This window comes from Cervus elaphus, chromosome 15 (assembly GCF_910594005.1).
Source record: "Cervus elaphus chromosome 15, mCerEla1.1, whole genome shotgun sequence".
Classification (NCBI taxonomy): Eukaryota; Metazoa; Chordata; class Mammalia; order Artiodactyla; family Cervidae; genus Cervus; species Cervus elaphus.
This window is the reverse complement of record NC_057829.1, coordinates 22,300,016-22,319,806: the sequence shown is the minus strand read 5'-3', so window position 1 is coordinate 22,319,806 and position 19,791 is coordinate 22,300,016. Positions and strand designations below refer to the sequence as shown.

The following is a 19,791-nucleotide window of genomic DNA, read 5'->3' as shown; positions in this document are numbered from 1 at the left end:
AAACTTGAAAATAAAGATAAAGGATTTGGCAAGTGTTGCCAAACTAGTCAGCATGTCAAATCTGGCCCATTGACTGTTTTTGTTTGGCTCATGAGATAGAAATGTTTTGTTTGTTTGTTTTACATCTTTAAATGGTTAAAGAAAATCAGGATAGCGGTAATCAGAATAATATTTTTGGCATGTGAAAATTTTATGCAACTCAAATTGAAATGTCCATATAAAGTAGTATTGGAACATGGTCATGCTCATTTGTTGGCATAGGGTCTACTACTGCTTTTGCATTACAGTAGCAGCACAGTTAAATAAAGTAATAGACTTATTGCAAAATATATACTAGTAAAGATGTACTATCTTGGTTTTTCGAAAAATTTTGGTAACCTCTGTTTTATAGCTAAAATTATAAATGATGTATGTATTACTTGAAAATGCCTTATAGGCTAATGGGAGCTTTTGTTGAAGAGAGGAGAATAACCTTAGAATTCTGAGGATCACTAACTGTGTCGAGTGAAGAACTGAATCTCTTTGTATGAGTAACCATTAGCATTTAATAGCACTTAAGAACTTTAAAAGCTGTACTCATATTCATTTGATCTCTAAAACAATCTGTTCAGTCAATATCACTTTTTCTAGTTTACAAATAAGAACACAATTGATTTTAAAATATATGAGACATATTATGGAGAATAAGCATTTCAAAAATAGAAGGTGATAGAGAAATACCATTGAGGAGAAGGTAGATATTTTGGTATTTGGTGGGTGGTATTCCTCTCATTTGCAGGCACGGTGATAGAATGAAAACTCTAGAGCTAGAGTTTCTGGGTTTTCATCCTGGTTCTACCATTTACTAACACTACAATGTTGAGTAAATCACATAAACTTTTAGAGACTCAGTTTCATAATCCATAATATTAGACTGTGAATGTTCTTACCTCATAGGGCTGCTATGATGATTAAATTTTAAATATATGTTAACTTGCCTAGAAGAGTATTTAGCATATATAAATGTTATTTTCACTGTCTTTTGGAATACATGTTTTAATCAGTTAACATACAATGTAATATCATTTGGATGGCAGGGATTCAAAAAGCCTCTAATAACTCTTTATATCAGAGTTGTATTCTATATATTTGAGCAGGAGTAGAACCACTTAGCCAGCCAGCAATAATGTCAGAGATTCCACTTACTTGATTTATCTTGAACTTCGTACCTCAGTTCTTTGTTTATCCTGCAAAAATATAATCTGATAAGTAACTTTCACCCAGAATTCCTAAGTATCAAATATTCTCTGAAGTTCTATTTTGATATTTTCATAATAATTGAAATTGATTGATGGCATATAATAAGTCATTCACAGAAGCACTAAAATCTTCAATAAAGGTGTCACTCAGTAATTTAATGCTTTTTTGTTCTTGTTTTTCCTCATGTAATAAAAAAGGTAAGAATTCTCCATAACTTTTAATTTTATAAACTATTGCCTGACTTTTGGCCTTTATCTTGTCAGGAGTAAATATCTGCCAATTGTAATTCACCATGTGAGTTGAGATGTTATTAAGGAAATTGAGTGCAATCCATGAAATTCTTGCCCAGGACAGGGTCAGTCTCAATGCTATCGAATAATTGACTCTGTTTCCTGCATGACAGGTGGATAGCAGTTGCAATTATTGTTGTTTTGTGTCTGGGGAAATGTAGACAGGAGAGTTAAGTGACTTCCTCAAGATCATACTGAAAATTAGTGACATTCCAAGACAGAACTTGGAATACACTTAATCAGATCACCTCTAGAATAGTTTGAACTTTATCATGAAGACAGTGAAAATGTTTCCACCATATGCCAGAATACACTTCAACATTATTTCTTAGATCCAGAGTCATGCATTTATTATCTCTGAGATAAAGACTATAAAAAGAAGTCCCAAATAAATTGATCTATGGCTTTATCATTGAAAATTTAATTATCTTTTTATGAAAATGGGGAGAATGATAATGACTAGTAGTGAAGAAAGAAAAATTCATTTCTATTTTTCAGTTAGTTTAGTGGGTTAGTACCTTACAGCTTTATTAGTGGTTTGTATACCATTGATTTAAAAGGTAGCTATGTTTATTTAAATACTTTGCCACATTCCAGGAGCAGTAAAAGTTGCTCTTCTTCTAAGGTATCACATAGGCCATGTTTCCTGAGAAAAGAAACTACAATCTATTTTCACCTCCTAAGGAAGAGTCATCTATACACTCACCAATCAAAAGTTTAGTCCCATAGCTTAATTTAGTTTTTGAAATAAATAAGGAAAACAAAGAAAATTTAGGTGCTAGATATGTGATTATATTTTCATTGAATAAGAAATAACTATTGAAATTCCCTGGCCATACACTGGTGACATCTCTGAGCTTCCACAGCAGTAGTGGGTTCAATTCCTGGTCAGCAAACTAAGATCCCACATGCTGTGCGGTATGGTTAAAAAATAAAACAAATAAGGAAGGAACTATCATTTACTGTATACTCAATATGTATCAAGCCTTGTGCTAACTGAAATATGGATGATTAATCCTGAAAATTTTAAAATACCAAGTTATTTTAGACCCTGAATTAGGCCTCTGATTGGTAATAAATGACACATAATTGACATTGGTTCTATGATTTTTATTTTTTGTTACATTTTCCATTGATCATTCTTATACTTTTCCATGAATATATTTTATTTTCATTGTTCTTGTACACTATTGCCTCAATAAAATGTGTTTTCAGTATTCTGAATCTAGTAATCATATTTTTGCAAAGCTTTCTAGATTATATCTTCCAATTTTGCCATCGATAGGTAAAGTAGAAATGAACATCTGGAAATGCATAGAAATTGTAGCTCTCATATATTTCCTGTGAATAATCAATAAAATTTCACTTATATAGGATTTATCATTTATAAATGTTCTGTTTCAAACCTATGTGCTTGTTCTACTTTTTGATTATGTATGAATTTCTTTTTTGACAAGATGATTGAGTAGACAATCACATGAAATTTTATGACCTTGATTAATATTATCAGATCACTTTCAGAGTTCTTCTTTATTTGATAAAAAGTCATAGGTTTCAGGTGCTATAACTGTTTATATGGTAGTATAGTTGTATGGTGGGTGCTTCCCTGGAGGCTCAGATGGTGAAGATTTTCCCTGCAATGCGGGAGACCTGGGTTTGATCACTGGATTGGGGAGATCCCCTGGAGGAGGGCATGGCAACCCGCTCCAGTATTCTTGCCTGGAGAATCCCAATGGACAGAGGAGCCTGGCAGACTACAGTGCATAGAGTCACAAAGAGTCAGACACAACTGGGTGACTAAGCACACATCCCAATAGTGTGGATGGTTTACTATGACCCCACATTTCAAATTTCAAACGCAAGAGGCAAGTCTGCATGCTGTTCAAAATATGGTGTATACAAAGAATAGTACTACGCCAGTGCATTAAGTTCACTGTGAATAAGAATTTACACCTCAAATCTCGGGATGCTAATTAGGAAGGGCTGCCTTAGCAAACCTTGCCTATAACATTTTTATTCTTCCCTCAGATAGTTTGTGTGCACATACACACCTGAATATGTTTATATGTACCATATACACATTAGTCCTTAGAATTTTATAAATGTGCTTCTCTATATACATATGATTTATAAATGTATACTGTGCTGTTTGCCAATGTGTATTCAGTGTTTGTAATTAATCCCATCTATTAATGTAAATATATACATAGATATACATTGTCTCATTTCAAGATTTTTTTTATATTTCTACATTTTGAGGCATACTATTAGTATAATTTAAAGAGGTATATACTTGTATAACATATGAGGCATTAAATTATGTTTGAATAAATTTGTAATACATTCAAAATTTGGGAAGTCCTACATTTATATTAAGGAATAGATTTAAATATGTCATATATTAAATTATACCTTGATATTAATAAATTTAATGCTGTAGCTCTAACTAATACTGTAATTTTACATTCTAGCATTGTTGCAAGCAATTATGATTCAATAGATTTTTACACAAACAGTTAAACCTGGATAGTTTTGTTATATGACTCTATGGCTGACTCATGCTGATGTACGGCAAAAGCCGACACAGTGTTGTAAAACAATTATCCTTCTATTACAAATAAATTTAAAACAAAAAAGCATCATGTCTCTGTTCTTAAAGGAACAAGTTTTATAAACATCTGATAGTAATCACTTCTTTGTAAAATGTATTTGACATAATGGAGTGATTATAAATCTAATTATCACCTGTTTTAGGCTAAGATGACTCAATTGCCTGAGGCAGAAAAGGAAAAGATTGCTGAGCAAGTTGCTGACTTCAAGAAAGTGAAGAGCAAGCTGGATGCTGAAATTGAGATATGGGATGATACGAGCAATGATATCATTGTTCTGGCCAAGAAGATGTGTATGATCATGATGGAGATGACAGACTTCACAAGGTAATTATGTGGGAATTGGTGTGTAATATTTATCATATTAGAAACATTTGTCAAATTAGTGAAACTTTGAGTTTCTCCTAGTGTCAGGTGCTAAAAATTACGTGGTATGGGAAAAGTAAATGATGAAGAATTAGAAAGTTATAGGTAGTTTCTAGAGGTTTTGATAAATAAATGAGGCAGAGTTTCTCATAAACACCTGAGGAACAATTTTAGAAGACACTTTATGTCTTTACTCTCAAGAACCTTCCTTGTGTATTATACTAGCTTTCTTTTTTTTTACAAAAAAATGGTAAATCAAGTTATGATTTCTGTTGGAGCTCTCTGAATAATTGATTTTCGTAGCTACATATGAAGATATCAACCAGATATATTTGTAATTACAAAGACTTAATGATGTGCATGAAGGAATTGTTCATTGTGTGTATATTCTAGAAATAATGAACATGTTTCTTATTGTTACTGTTGTTCAGTCGCTAAGTCATGTCTGACTTTTTGCAACCGCATGGACTGCAGCATGTCAGGCTAGCCTGTCCCTTACCATCTCCCAAAGTTTGTTCAAACTCATATCTATTGAGTCAGTGATGTAATCTAACCATCTCATCTTCTGTTGCCCCCTTCTCCTCCTGTATTCAATCTTTCCCAGCATCAGGGTATTTTCCAGTGTGTCAGCTCTTTGCATCAGGTGGCCAAAGTTTTGGAGCTTCAGCTTCAAAAGCTACTGGAAAAACCATAGTTTTCATTGTATGGACATTTGTTGGCAACGTGATGTCTCTTCTTTTTAATATTCTGTCTAGATTTATCATAGCTTTTCTTCCAAGGAGCAAGCATCTTTTTATTTCATGGCTGCAGTAACCATCTGCAGTGATTTTGGAGCCGAAGAAAATAAAATCTATCAATGCTTCTACTTTTTCCCCATCTCTTGGCCATGAAGTGATGGGACTGGGTGCCATGACCTTAGTTTTTTGAATGTTGAGTTAAAGCCAGCTTTTTCACTTTCTTCTTTCACCCTCATCAAAAGGGTCTTTAGTTCCTCTTTACTTTCTGTCATTGGAGTGGTGTCATATGAGTATCTGAGGTTGTTGATATTTCTCCCAGAAATCTTGATTCCAGCTTGTGATTCATCTAGCCTGGCTTTTTGCATAATGTACCCTGCATATAAGTTAAATAAGCAGGGTGACTGTAACTTCAAAATATTATTTTATAGAACTAGCCAAAGAACTGTAATGTATAGAGTGCTTGCCTTACCAGTTACTAAATGAACAAAACTAGAACAATTAAAATAATTTAGTCTTGATGTAATTATAAAAGCCACAGAACAAAATATTCTGAAGCAGACCTAGTATACTTATAAAACTATTCATTTATATTGCATACATTAAACATAAAAATAACTTTTAGATGGAGTAATGACATAAATGTAATTTAAAAATAATAATAAATGGAAAATATTCATGAATATTCACTCAAGTTAAGCCTGAGAAAAGTTTTCTAAGCATTATGCACAAAGACCTCATAAAAATGGATTATGAAATCGAATAACATTAAAGGTTCTAAGTATCTATAGAATGTCCTAAACCATACTGAAATATAAATGAAGAATTGATTAAACATCTGTAACAGAAAATAACAGAATTTTGATGTCATTTATATATGATGAATTATTACAGATATTAAAAAATGTTAAGTGTCCTAGTAGAAGAATGGACAAATATATATACACATATAGGTATATATGGACATAAACAGGAAATAACCTAGAGAAATGAAAGAGAATCACAGTATATGTCAACCTTTCCCCTTCCAAACACCACCACCTTAATACTACCCACTAAGGAAAGTATGTGTGATTAGTCACTCAGTTGTGTCCGACTCTCTGCAGCCTCATGGACTATAGCCTGCCAGACACCTCTGTCCATGGCTATTCTCTAAACTAGAATACTGGAGTGGGTTTCCATGTGCTCTTCTAGGGGATCTTCACAACCCTGGGATTGAACCCAAGTCTACTGCACTGCAGGTGGATTCTTTACCTTCTGAGCCTAGGGAATGCCTAGGATAGTATATACTTCACAGCAAAGATTTAAAGATAGTGCTGTTGTCTAGGAGTCCTGCCTAAAATGGAGAAGATTCAGATCAATGACATGCAAAGCTACGTAATGAGACATAGAAAATGAGCATATTTCTGGGTACATATGCAAAGGAAATGAAATAATTACTTTTAGAAGATACTGTTGTTCCCATGTTCACTGTAGCATTCATTATTCACAGTAGTCAAGATATGGAAACAATCGTAGTGTCCATCAATGAATGAATAGATAGAGAAAACATCGGGTGGAGAGGGAGGTGGGAGGGGGGATTGGGATGGGGAATACATGTAACTCCATGGCTGATTCATGTCAATGTATGACAAAACCCACTGCAATGTTGTTAAGTAATTAGCCTCCAACTAATAAAAATAAATGAAAAAAAAATAAAAAAATAAATTTGTATATATTGTACATTTAAATAAATGATATGTATGGATTCTTTCAGTTATAGTAAAGGAAACCCTAACCCTGCCATTTGGGACACATGGATGACTCTGGGGGGCATTATGTTAAGTAAAATAAGTCACACAGTGAAAGATAAATACTATTATGATTTATAAATTTATATGTAGAATCTTAAAAAAAATTAGAGAGTGGAATGGTGGGGTTTGAGGAGTAGGAGAAATGGAGAGATGTTGGTTGATGATTACAAACTTTCAGTTATAAGATGAGTGATTTCTGAAGATTTAATATATAGCATGTTGACCATAAATATTGATACTGAAATTTGCTGAGAGTAAATCTTAAGAGTTCTCATGCAAGAAAAAAAAAGTTAATCATGTAGCGTAATGGATGTGCTAAATAAGTTGATTGTTGTAATCATTTCACAGTGTATAGATATATCAAATCATCACATTGTACACTATAAATGCATTTTTGTCAATTATGCTTTAATAAAGCTGAAAAAACAGCATCAGAACAATTTAGTTGATAGAAAACTCACATCTAGAAAACAAATACAAAACACAAATAAAACTGCAACACAGTACTGCAAGCTAAGGTGAAATTCAAAAACTAAAGAGTTGGAGATGCATATTTAAAACTTGGATTCATAAAACCAAAAACTAAGATAAATTTTAAAAGAGAAAAGGGAAATGAGAAATGCAATGAGTTAATAAGACTTAGGGAGGAAATTAATGGATAAAAATGTCTAAAAGTTGAAAAATTTTAGCGCCCAAAGGAAAATAGATTCAAATAAAAATTCCATAAGGGGAAGACAAGCAGGAGATTAAGCAAGAGAATGACTATGAGATAAAGATTTTTAAGAAAAAAGGAAGAAAAGAGGAAGAAAAGCTTGAAATGGCAAGACTCCCTTTGAAGAATTAAGAAATAATGCAACAACTAATATTTAAAATGTAAATCAAAAACATTTTCCATACATAATACTAAACTTAAACTTACAGGTTGAAAGATACTACAGTATTCCTAGGAAATTTGATTCAGACAACATTAACACATACACACATATGTTTTCCTCATATATAAAAATACTAATATATTACAACTGGCATGTACTATATTCTACATATCTATGTGTGTTTGTGTGTGTGTGTGTGTGTGTGTTTGGGTGTGTAAAATAGGGAAATAGCAAACTAAAACCCACTGAGTAATTTAAAAATTATGAAAAACAATCCTTACCTTCACAAAGGAGAGGCAGGTAAATACTTCTAACTTTGTCTGATATCATTCCTTGTGATTATCTCTATGTCTCTAAGCAATATACTTTATGAGATATGATTTATTGGCTTTTCCTGCAAATGAGAATATTTTATTCTCTCATTTATATTACTTTTTCTTCCATGTTTTCCTATTTTATGATTTTATTGTTTATATTTATAGACCTCAATAACATTTCTTATCTATAAAATGTATATTGTTATATGTATATTAGTTTTATCTCAACTTCTCACTCTGTATGATGAAGAAATATCCACTCTTATCCTCTTTTTCTGCCTCTTATTGCTTCTGTCCTACATTTCACTTATAACCCAACTTCTTTCTACTATACTTCTTGTATTAAGATAATTCATGTAATATTTACATTTTTCTAAACAATTAAATCACTCATGCTTATTCTAATGTTTTATTCTGAAAGTGAAGATTAATAAATGTTATTATGTACTTATATAATTATCCTAGATAGGAAATACACGTGAAATAAACATATTTCTAGAAAAAATTAGAGTTTAGGCATAAAGAATTCACACATTTATTTTTTTTCTTTTTATTGAAGTATATTTTCTTTACAATGTTGTGTTAGTATTTATGATACAACAAAGTGAATCAGTCATACATATACATATATTCCCCTCTTTTTTAGATTTCCTTTCCATTTAGTTCATCACAGAGTGCTGGGTAGAGCTCTCTGTGCTATATAGTAGGTTCTCACTAGTTATGTTTTATACATAGTAGTGTGTATATGTCAACCCCAGTCTCCTAATTCATTCCTACCCCCATCTTCCCTTTGTAACCATAAGTTTCCTCTCTACATCTGTGATTCTATTTCTGCTTTGCAAATTGTTCATCTCTACCATTTTTATAGATTCCACATATAAGTGATATTATATGCTATTTGTTTTTCTCTTTCAGGCTTAACTCACTCAGTAAGATGACCTCTGGGTCCACCCATATCTTTGCAAATGGCAGTATTTCATTCCTTTACATGGCTGAGTAATAGTCCATTGTATTATGTACCACATCTTTATCCATTCCTCTGTCGATGGACATTTAGGTGGCTTCCATGTCCTGGTTATTGTAAATAGTGCTGCAATGAACATCAGGGTGCATGCATCATTTTGAATTATGGTTTTCTGCGATATACGCCTCGGAGTTGGGTTGCTGGGTCATTTGGTAGTTCTAGTTTTAGTTTTTTAAGGAACCTACATACTATTCTCCGTAGTGGTTGTACCAATTTACATTCCCACCAACAGTATAGAAAGGTTCTTTTCTTTCCACACCCTCTCTGGCATTTATTGTTTGTAGATTTTTGGATAAAGGCCGTTCTGAGAAGTGTGAAGTGATACCTCATCATAGTTTTGATTTACATTTGTCTAATTACTGATGTTGAGTATCTGTCTATGTGTCGCTTGGCCATCTGTATGTCTTCATTGGAGAGATTTCTATTTAACTTTTCTGCTCAGTCTTTGATTCATTTCTTCTTTTCTTTTTTTGGTGAGCTGCATGTTAGAGTGTTCATACATTTTATATGGGAAACAACACATCATGGAAAGAAACCTGAACTAGGAACTATTTTATATCATCTTGATAAGTGTGCCAATGAGAGTTCTCTAGTATAAAGAGTATGTATACAGGCAGAATCTAAAATTAGAATAAAAACAATCAAGGGCAAAGTCAAGAGATTAAAAAAAGCTTTTAAGAAGTGAGAAGAAATAGACTGCCATAAAGATAAAGCACTCAAGCAAGGCATAATAAGAAATTTTGTAATATGCAAAGAAGGATTCTTGAGTCATAGTTAAGCTTCAGTGAATGCTCAATTAATTATTTTGCATGAAGGAGTCTTAATTGAAGATTGAAAAGATAGTATAATTTTGGCAATTCTAAATTTATGGTTACTTTTGTTTAAGTGGCTTCAGTAAGTGGTGACAGAGAAAAAAGCCTTCTTAATTCATGACATGGTAGATGGGAGAAGAGTAGATAATAAAACAAAGATAATCAAAGTAGTAAATTAAAGAAGGCAGATGATCAGCACATGATCTAGAGATTTCTAAATAACTAGAGTATATTCTAGATTGAAGGGAATGGAGACTTGGTTAGGGATAGAATGAAATTATAAAAGATGACTAGCTATAGTCAAAGATGTAGCTAAGAGGGTAGAACAGAAACACGGAGACAAAGGAAAATAAATAAAAAACAGATATAAGTGTTAACCTGCATGAGTTTGCATGGCTGTTTCTTCTAGTCTTAGGATATCCATCAGAGAAGTTCTTGGCCATCTGTTGTAAAGACTTCTTGTAACCTGTTTATCTATATCACAAGACTCTGTTACTTTCCAGTTTATAATTAGCACTTATTGGATTACCTAGTTCATTTGTTTATACGTGTGCTGCCTCAATATCCCTAACAGAAAGTATGAAATTTGACTTGTTTATTGTTTTATGCCCAGAACTTATAATAGTCTAAATAGAATATATATGTAATTGTATATACCACAGTGAACATATATATATATGTATTGTATATACATATGCATATATGTGTATAGTATATAATACTAATTGTTGAGTGAATTAGGATATCTAACCATTTAAATCAATTAGTTTAAAAGAAATAAACACATGTTGAACTCAGAAGAAAGCAGGAATCAACATTACCCAAACAAAAAAATAATGGAGTAACATAAATTTAAGCTCTTGACACCCACGCATTTCATTTATTCCTTAACCTATACATAGTGCATATGTGTTGAACACAAAGATTTTACCTTTTTAAAATTTTGTTTAAAATTTTAATATCAACAATTTTCAGAACACAGCAGTACAATTATTTGCTTTAATTCTACATGATTAGTTTACCAACATATATTATCAAGTTCTGTGATTTTCATTGTATATTGTATCTTTAGCTTTCAGTTCATTTTTTTTAATTTATTTTTTTGTTGAAGGATAATTGCTTTACAAAATTTTGCTGTTTTCTGTCAAACCTCAGCATGAATCAGCCATAGGTATACATGTATCCCCTCCCTTTTGAAGCTCCCTCCCATCTCCCGCCCCATCCCACCCCTCTAGGTTGATGCAGAGCCCCTGTTTGAGTTTCCTGAGCCACACAGCAAATTCCTGTTGGCTATCTGTTTTGCATATGGTCATGTAAGTTTGGGGCTTCCCTTGTGACTCAGCTGGTAAAGAATCCACTTGCAATTTGGGAGACCTAGGTTTGATCTCTGGGTTGGGAAGGTCCCCTGGAGAAGGGAAAGGCTACCCTCTCCAGTATTCTGGCCTGGAGAATTCCATGGACTGTATAGTCCATGTGGTCGCAAAGAGTCAGACACAACAGGGATTTTCACTTACTTACTTACAATGTGAGTTTCCATGTTATTCTTTCCGTATATCTCACCCTCTCCCCCCCTCTCCCCATGTCCATAAGTCACTGCTCTGAGAGTCCTTTCCCTGGTTGGGAGTCACAGCCAACCTCACTTCCCTAGGGTGCCCTCCAATACTGTGCTGATCTCTGGACCTGCTGTGGGGTAGCTCATATTCTAATCTGGTCCTACTCCTTCTTGTGTTTTCTTGCCTCCATACATTTAAAGTAATTTTACATATGTTCTTATTGCCATTTTCTTAATTGTTTGGGGTTGCCTTTGTAGATCTTTTTTCTTCTGTTGCATTTCTTGACTATATAAGTCCCTTTAACATTTGTTGTAAAGCTGGTTTGGTGGTACTGAATCCTGTTAACTTTTGCTTGTCTGAAAAGCTTTTTATTTCTCCATCTATTTTGAATGAGATCTTGCCAGGTACAGTAATCTTGGATGTAGATTTTTCCCTTTTAGTACTTTAAATATATTCTGCCATTTCCTTCCAGCCTGCAGAGTTTCTGCTGAAAGATCAGCTGTTAAGCATATGGGGTTTCCCTTGTATGTTACTTGTTGCTTCTCCATTGCTGCTTTTAATATTCTTTCTTTGTGTTTAGTCTTTGTTAGTTTGGTTAGTATGTGTCTTGGCATGTTTCTCCTTGGGTTTATCCTGTATGGGACTCTTTGTGCCTCTTGAACTTGATTAACTATTTCCTTGTCCATGTTGGGGAAATTTTCAGCTATAATCTCTTCAAAAATTTTCTCATACCCTTTCTTTTTCTTTTCTTCTTCTGAGACCCCTATAATTCGAATGTTGGTGTGTTTGATATTGTCCCAGAGATTTCTGAGACTATCCTCAGTTCTTTTCATCCTTTTTACTTTATTCTGCTCTTCAGAAGTTATTTCCACCATTTTATCTTTCAGCTCATGGATTCATTCTTCTGCTTCAGATATTCTGCTATTGATTCCTTCTGGAGTATTTTTAATTTCAGTAATTATGTTGTTTGTCTCTGTATGTTTATTCTTTAACTCTTCTAGGTCCTTGTTAATTCATTCTTGCATTTTCTCCATTTTGTTTCCAAGGTTTCTGATCATCTTTATTATCATTACTCTGAATTCTTTTTCAGGTAGTTTAGCTGTTTCCTCTTCATTTATTTGGACTTCTGTGTTTCTAGTTTGTTCCTTCATTTGTGTAGTATTTCTCTGCCTTTTTTTTTTTTTTTAAGCTTATTGTATTGAGGTCTCCTTTTCCCAGGCTTCAAGGTTGAATTCTTTCTTCCTTTTGGTTTCTGCCCTCCTAAGTTTGGTCCAGTGGTTTGTGTAAACTTTGTATAGGGTGAAATTTGTGCTGAGTTTTTGTTTATTTTTTTGTTTGTTTTTCCTCTGATGGGCAAGGCTGAGTGAAGTGGTAATGCTGTTCTGCTGATGATTGAGTTTGTATTTTTGTTTTCTTTGTTGTTTAGATGAGGTGTCCTGAACAGGGTGCTACTGGTGGTTAGGTGATGCTGGGTCTTGTATTCAAGTGGTTTCCTTTGTGTGAGTTCTCACTATTTCATACTCCATAGGGTTAGTTCTTTTGTAGTCTAGGGTCTTGGAGTCAGTGCTCCCACTCCAAAGGCTCAGGGCTTGGTCTCTGGTGAAGAAGGAAGGTTCAACACGTGGTTTGTTATGGCATTAAGAGAGATTAAAACAAATATCCAAAAATGAGAAACCAAGGATTAAGCCCAAACAAACGGCAGTTACAAAATCAGGCAAATAATAATTAAAATAATAGAGTATACACACATACATATACACACATTAGCAAAGTCAAAACAGTCCAACAAAAACAAAGTACAATAGATTGACCCAGCAAACAAAGAAAATCAAAAATTGTATTTAGCAGTTAAGAATAAAACTAACTAAAGCACAAACTGGAAAACAAAACTGAAGAAAGGTGCCAAGTGCAAAATAAAGGAATGAAAACAAAACTAACAAATACATTGAGAAGAAAGGAAAGAAAGAATAGATATGCAAAGTTAAATAGAGGTAGATAAGATTATTTATATATATTAAAGATTAATTGCAAGGGGAAAATAACAATAGAAAGGAAAACAAAGGAATAAATGTAGAAAAAAATATAATAGGTTTAAAATAATTAAAACTTAAAATTATAAAAAGAGAGAAAAAACTGAAGAAGAAAGAAAAAAAAAAGGATAAAAAAATAAAATAAAAAACAAAAATGGAAAACTCCACAGAGGCACAAAAGCCCAATGGATATGCAGAGGTTTATGACAACAATAAAAAAATGTGATTGAATATATACATATATTTATACACCCATAAGCAAACTCAAAACAGTCCAACAAAAGTAAAGTACAATAGATCCACCTGGTGAAAAAAGGAAACCAAAAATTATATCTACCAGAATAAAAGTAACTAAAAGCACAAACCTGGAAAACAAATCTAAAGCAAGGTAACAATTGGGGAATCAAGCAATGAAAGTAAAACTAATAAATATGTTGAGAGGAAAGGAAGGAAAGAATAGTAATGCAAAGTTAAATAGAGATAGATTAAGATTTATATATATTAAAGATTAACTGCAAGGGGAAAAGAACAGTAGGAAAAGCAAACAAAAGAATAAATGTAGAAAAAAATAATAATAGGTTTAAAAAATGTTTAATTAAAATTTTAAAAAGAGGGGGAAAAAAAAAAAGGAAAACTCTCTAGAACTGCAAAAGCCCAACATAGAGGTAGAGGTTATAACAACAATAAAAAATGTGACTGAGGAAAAAGAAAAAAAGCTCAAAAGCTTAATTAGATTTCATAGTGACAATAAAAGGACAACTACAACAGAGGGGAGAAAAAGAAAAAAGTCCAAAACATCTACAGAACAAGTCAAAACATAAGACTAATAAATGTTTTCTGGAGTCACTGTTGTCCTAGTCCTTTCCCTCGCTGGAAGTCACAGTCCACCTCACCTCTCTAGGATGCCCCCCAACACTGTGCTGATTTCTGGGCCTGCTGTGGGGGCAGCTCAGATTCTAATCTGGTGCTACTCCAGTGTGTTCCTGCCTCCAATGTCCAAAGATATCAGAACTAGTGTGTTTTCTTTTGTGGGAGCTCTCTGTGACCTTTTATATATTCCATAGACACAGTCTGCCTAGTTGATTGTGTGGATTTAATCTGCATCTTGTACAGCTGGTGGGGAGGTTTTGGGTCTTCTTCCTTAGTCACACTGCCCCTGGGTATCAATTGTGGTTTTATTTCCACCTCTGCATGTGAGTCATCCACTGGGGTTTGCCCCTGAGGCTGCCCTGGAGGACTTGGGTCTGCCCCCGTGAGGACCAGGTGTGGAGGTGGTGCAGCTGCTTGGGTTGCAGGGGTTCTGGCAGCACCAGGTACTCAGGGGAGTTGGCGGCTAGGGTAGCAGGGAATATAGTGCTCTAGAAGGGTATGGCCACCAGTATTGGCCAATACGCTCCAGTATTCTTGCCTGTAGAACCCCCCTCCCTGACAGAGAGGCCTGGCAGGCCACAGCCTACAGGGTTGCAAAGTGTCAAACACTACCGAAGTGACCCTGTGTGCACAGACCCAAGAGTTTTTTTCCCTGTGGCAGTTCTGACCCAGTGAGAGTTGAGCATGAAGGTGGTGCAGCTGCTTGACTTGCAGGGACCCTGGTGGTGCAAAGTGTGCCGGGACATGCACTGCCTCCGCCACAGGAGTTATAGCCCTGTCAGAGGCTTTTATCAAGCCTCTTGTAACTGGTGAGTAGAAGGCCTCTTTGGCCAGTCTTTCCCCATAGCTCCGCCCATTCAGGCACTTAGAGGGCTCTCTTGCCTGGGGTCCTTCTCTGTTGTTTGGTGTGTCAGGCACATAGAGGGCCCCCCCTGGATGGAGTCTTACTCTGTAGATTGGTGCATCAGACACTTAGAGGGGCACCCCGGGTGGGGTCCTACTTGGTAGTTCAGTGCATCAGGCATTTGATGGGCCAGCCTCTCTATTCTTCAGCTGCTAATGGCATGTTGGGGAAGAGGGGCTACGGTGATGGCTCCACCCCCTACGTGTGACTCAGCAGTATCGCCTTACTTCCATGGCAGCCTGGCTTTACTCCACAGGCGTTTCTTACCACAGTTTTCTCCCTCACATCCCCTCCATCCATCTCTCCATAGTCAACAGCAGCCCTCGCCCTGGGATTGTTCCACAATCCCTAAACTCCAGCTCCCAGCTGCTGTGTTTTCCAAGAGACTTGCATCCTGGGCTGCGGTATGTATGGCTGCGGCAAGGATTGTCTGATTCTCATTCCATTTAGGCTGCCACAGGTCAGTTGTTTCACTCTCAGCTTTAAATGTTTCTCCTCTGACTCAGACAATTGCCCCGATGTGGGGATCAGGCCCCTGCTTCAGTTTCCCAACCTGCTGAGGAAAGGTCCAGTCCTACTAACACTTCGGTTTTTACCCCTAGTTCCTTCATCCTAGCGAGTTTTGCGTGAGTTTATATATTCTTTTCCTCTCATCAGGTACTCCTATCCACTCTCAGCTGGTGTTCTGCATGCACTTCTGTGTCTGAAGGTGTATTCCTGATGTATTCATGGAGAGAGATGAACTCCACTTCCACCTACTCCTCAGCCATCTTGTTCTCTCAGATTGTAACTTTAATGACCATTTGGCATTAAGAGGAGACAGACAGAGGAGCTAGAGATGAGATACTTGCAAAAGCCTTGAGCTATGACTCTAAAAAGGAAACTAGGAATATTTCCATGCACCAGCTTGAGGGAGCATCAGAGAAAATTATTTTCCTTGGAGTCTTGGGTCAAATGAAGCTCTTTAAGAGATAGTGATGTCGTTTATGACCTATTAAACTGATGAATTTCAAGTTACATATCCAAAAAATGCTACCATTAAAGAAGAATTAAGATGCAAGAAGCAATGGTGAGCGAAGAAATCAGAAAACATGTTGGTATATTCAAATAAGCTTTGGCAGAAAAAGACAATAAAATAAACTATTTGAAATAGCAACATTATACAGGAAACATATAAGTGTTTGATATGAAGTTTAAAATGGTCTCTCTTTGTACTCAGGGAGAATTTAGAAGTGTTAATAACATGCTTTGCTACATAAAGAATGCATATAGTGCCTTTTAAAACTTCTAAGGGATCTCTAAAATAAAATTTTCATATTACTAGATTAAATTAATGTGGAGAGCTAGAAGTTAGGAAAATGTGGTGTGGATATAAAGATACAATCATTTTATAAAATATGCTAGGTATATCATTATTTCTAATGTGTAAATGTAGCAAGCTTACTCTAAAAAAATATAAGGATAATACTAGTATAAGTATAAAGAGAAAAAAAGAAGATGTATCATTTAACAGAGGCATGTAAGAATCCTTTTTCTAGGAATCCTGGGCAAGAGGAGGAAATATCTCTTTCTAAATGAGGAAAGAGATGTATTAATAAGTGGAGGGAATATGAGTAAGTAAATGCCTTATGACTTCTATTTGCTGAGTGATGTGGAATATGTGGAGCCTTGAAAAGATAAAAGTGGAGTGAGAGTTTGAGGAGCAAAACAGAAAAAAATCTGGGAATTTAAAAAGTAGTCAATCTGAAAGATTATTCAGTAAGTCATCTACTTATGGTCTGTCACACAATTCAAAACCTAATACATTTATTAGTAGAATGAATAGATTCTCTCCACCTGTTCTGAGAGAACTAGTGAATTAGATTTACCTGCAGTCCTAGGATGTAAAAGAATTTTCAGTAGAATTCCAGGGACTGAGAGAAATGAAACTACTAGAAGGAATATATTGAAATAACTGACTGGGCCCAGACTGGGACAGAAGGGAAATAAGGTTGGAAACTAGAACAAGAGGTGGAAAGGTAAGGGTATGTCACCAACAGTTGACCAAGATACAGACTATAGTGCAGTTCTTCCTGCTGTACATCTGTTTCCCTCTCAGAGGCATAATGTTTTACTGTTGACATATTTTGAATCGAATTGGAAAAGGATGCTAAAATATGACTGTGGAAAAGATGCTCAGAGACTTTGAGGGTGTCACATTCGGTACCTAGGGTGTTAGAAGGAGATTCACAACTCCACAGGGTGGTAACTCATTGGGAAGTAGACACATTTCATGTTTTGCCAAAGCTAAACCATCCAACATTCTCAGAATCGATAGGTGTCGCTGCCAAAGACTGCCATGGAACAGGAATATTGCGTGTTCAAGTTGTACTAAAGGTAGGGTAGGAAAGCTGAGTTTCAAATTCTGACAATCTCTTACACTTGAACTGCATCCATGTTCAGTTTCAGCTCATACAAACTGATGAATCTCCAATTGTTTTAAAATGGAGGAAACCTTGTTCTTATTTACACTTCCAATTCAGCTTTAAGAGTTTTTCTCAGACACTACAGTGTTTTACTGATGGTAAAGTTTAGCAGTTTTATATATAGGTTATTCTGTAGTTCCACCCACATCACAATTTATTTCATTGCAGGGCTTTTAGCGTGTTTGTAGAGGGACCTCTGAGAATGGATGCCATAACTTCCAGTACTGTATTTATCAGCAAGTAGTCAATCATTTGGTAGGAGTACACCCTCAATCCCACATATAGATTTTAAATAGCTGTATATTTTGTAAATAATAAGAAAAATAATAGATTATATTTTCTAAAACACCACTAAATTCTCTGTTTTCTCATTTTCTTTAACTATGATTTTATTATTAATAAAAGGCATAATAGTAAACATTGGATGTTTACTATATTCTGCACTATGATGAATATATGTTTTCTCATTTTTATATTCTGAACAGTTTGATTGATTATTATATTCTCTAATTTATTGTTAAAGAACCTGGGTTTCATAAAGGTCAGGTAAACTGCTCAAGGGCACACAAATGAGTTTGAATTGGATTTGGTCCACTTTCAGAATCTGGGTACCTTATCAGTGTGATACAAGTCTTTACCCTTGTGCTAAACACAAGGTCTTTACCCTTGTGCTAAACCCAAGGAGTAAAACCAGTCCTTTCTGTAAGGAGAAACAAAGCTGACATATTAAAAATAGCAATAATTGTGTAATGTATGTTTCTAGCTGTAAACATGTTAGGATTTCAGAAGAAAGGGATTAGCAGTGGAGACTAGGAATAAGCAGAAAATGAAAACCTGAACAGGTGAAGTTTATATTAGACTTTGCCATATGAGGATTGGATTATAGGGTGCTTATAATATAAGAGATAAAACCCACAGGGTGGAGACTGGGAAGTAGAAATGAGACAGATCCATTTGGGGGCTCTCAGAAAACTGTATAATATAGGAAGAAGATGAACATGAAGAAAGTGATAGATTATAAAACACATTAGAAAATGGATAGGAGTTTTTTGTTTGTTTTTGTAATGAAGTGGAAAATAGGGAGCTAGTTAAGAATTATGATGGTGGCACGATGGAAAGAAAATGTAAGTATGATGTGTGATAAGACTGACAGACACTTCTGGATGGTACTGCCAAAAGAGACTCAACTCCTTGGGAGTTCAGCCGCAGTTAAGAGACCCAAATAATTAGACAGGCTTTGGCAGTTCTGTGTGTGTGCTTAGTCGCTCAGTCGTGTCCAACTCTTTGTGACCTCATGGACTGTATCCTGCCAGGCTCCTCTGTCCATGGGGAGTCTCCAGGCAAGAATCCTGGAGTGGGTTGCCATTCCCTTCTCCAGGGGATCTTCCCAACCCAGGGATCAAACTCTGGTCTCCTGCACTGCAGGCAGATTCTTTACCATCTGAGCCACCAAGGAAGTCTTAGGCTGTTCTGATAGAGGCTAAAAGAATCTTGATAAATTCCTAGATAGTACTGTACCAGAGACTGGAAAGATTACTTCTGTAAAACTTGGTATAACCACTTCTGAGCCTTGACACAAGCCCCTTGGCACACGTTGAGTACTTCTTCCAGCTAAAAGGGGAGACACAAAGCAGGTTTTACACTGGTTCTTCATGTATTTCTGTCACTACCCCAGTGATACACTCATTCCAGGGCAGAAAAGTCAGGCTTCAGTGTTTTAAACACAGGAAGGACCATCAACGCAGTCATGTAAGCTGTGTTACATTATTACACTGAGCCTGTGGTACCTTCCAATAATTCAGCATTCCTTTTCTTCAGCCTCTGAGACTTTCTAGGATCAGACTTAAGGCTTGCTAGAGGAAAGCAAGCCTTTCTCTCTTCCACTGATTCATTTCTCAGGGAGGCATCTT

At 35.3% G+C, this 19,791-nt stretch overlaps 1 protein-coding gene across 4 annotated transcripts in view; it reads left to right on the top strand.

The window, feature by feature from the left end:
* Positions 1-19,791, top strand: part of CTNNA3 (catenin alpha 3) — a 1,812,800-nt gene that overhangs the window by 1,643,730 nt on the left and 149,279 nt on the right. For all 4 annotated transcript variants that reach the window (XM_043926199.1, XM_043926196.1, XM_043926200.1 and 1 more), the window contains one exon: positions 4,284-4,465. In XM_043926199.1, the coding sequence (XP_043782134.1) occupies positions 4,284-4,465 (182 nt within the window). The remainder of the gene's footprint in view (positions 1-4,283; positions 4,466-19,791) is intronic.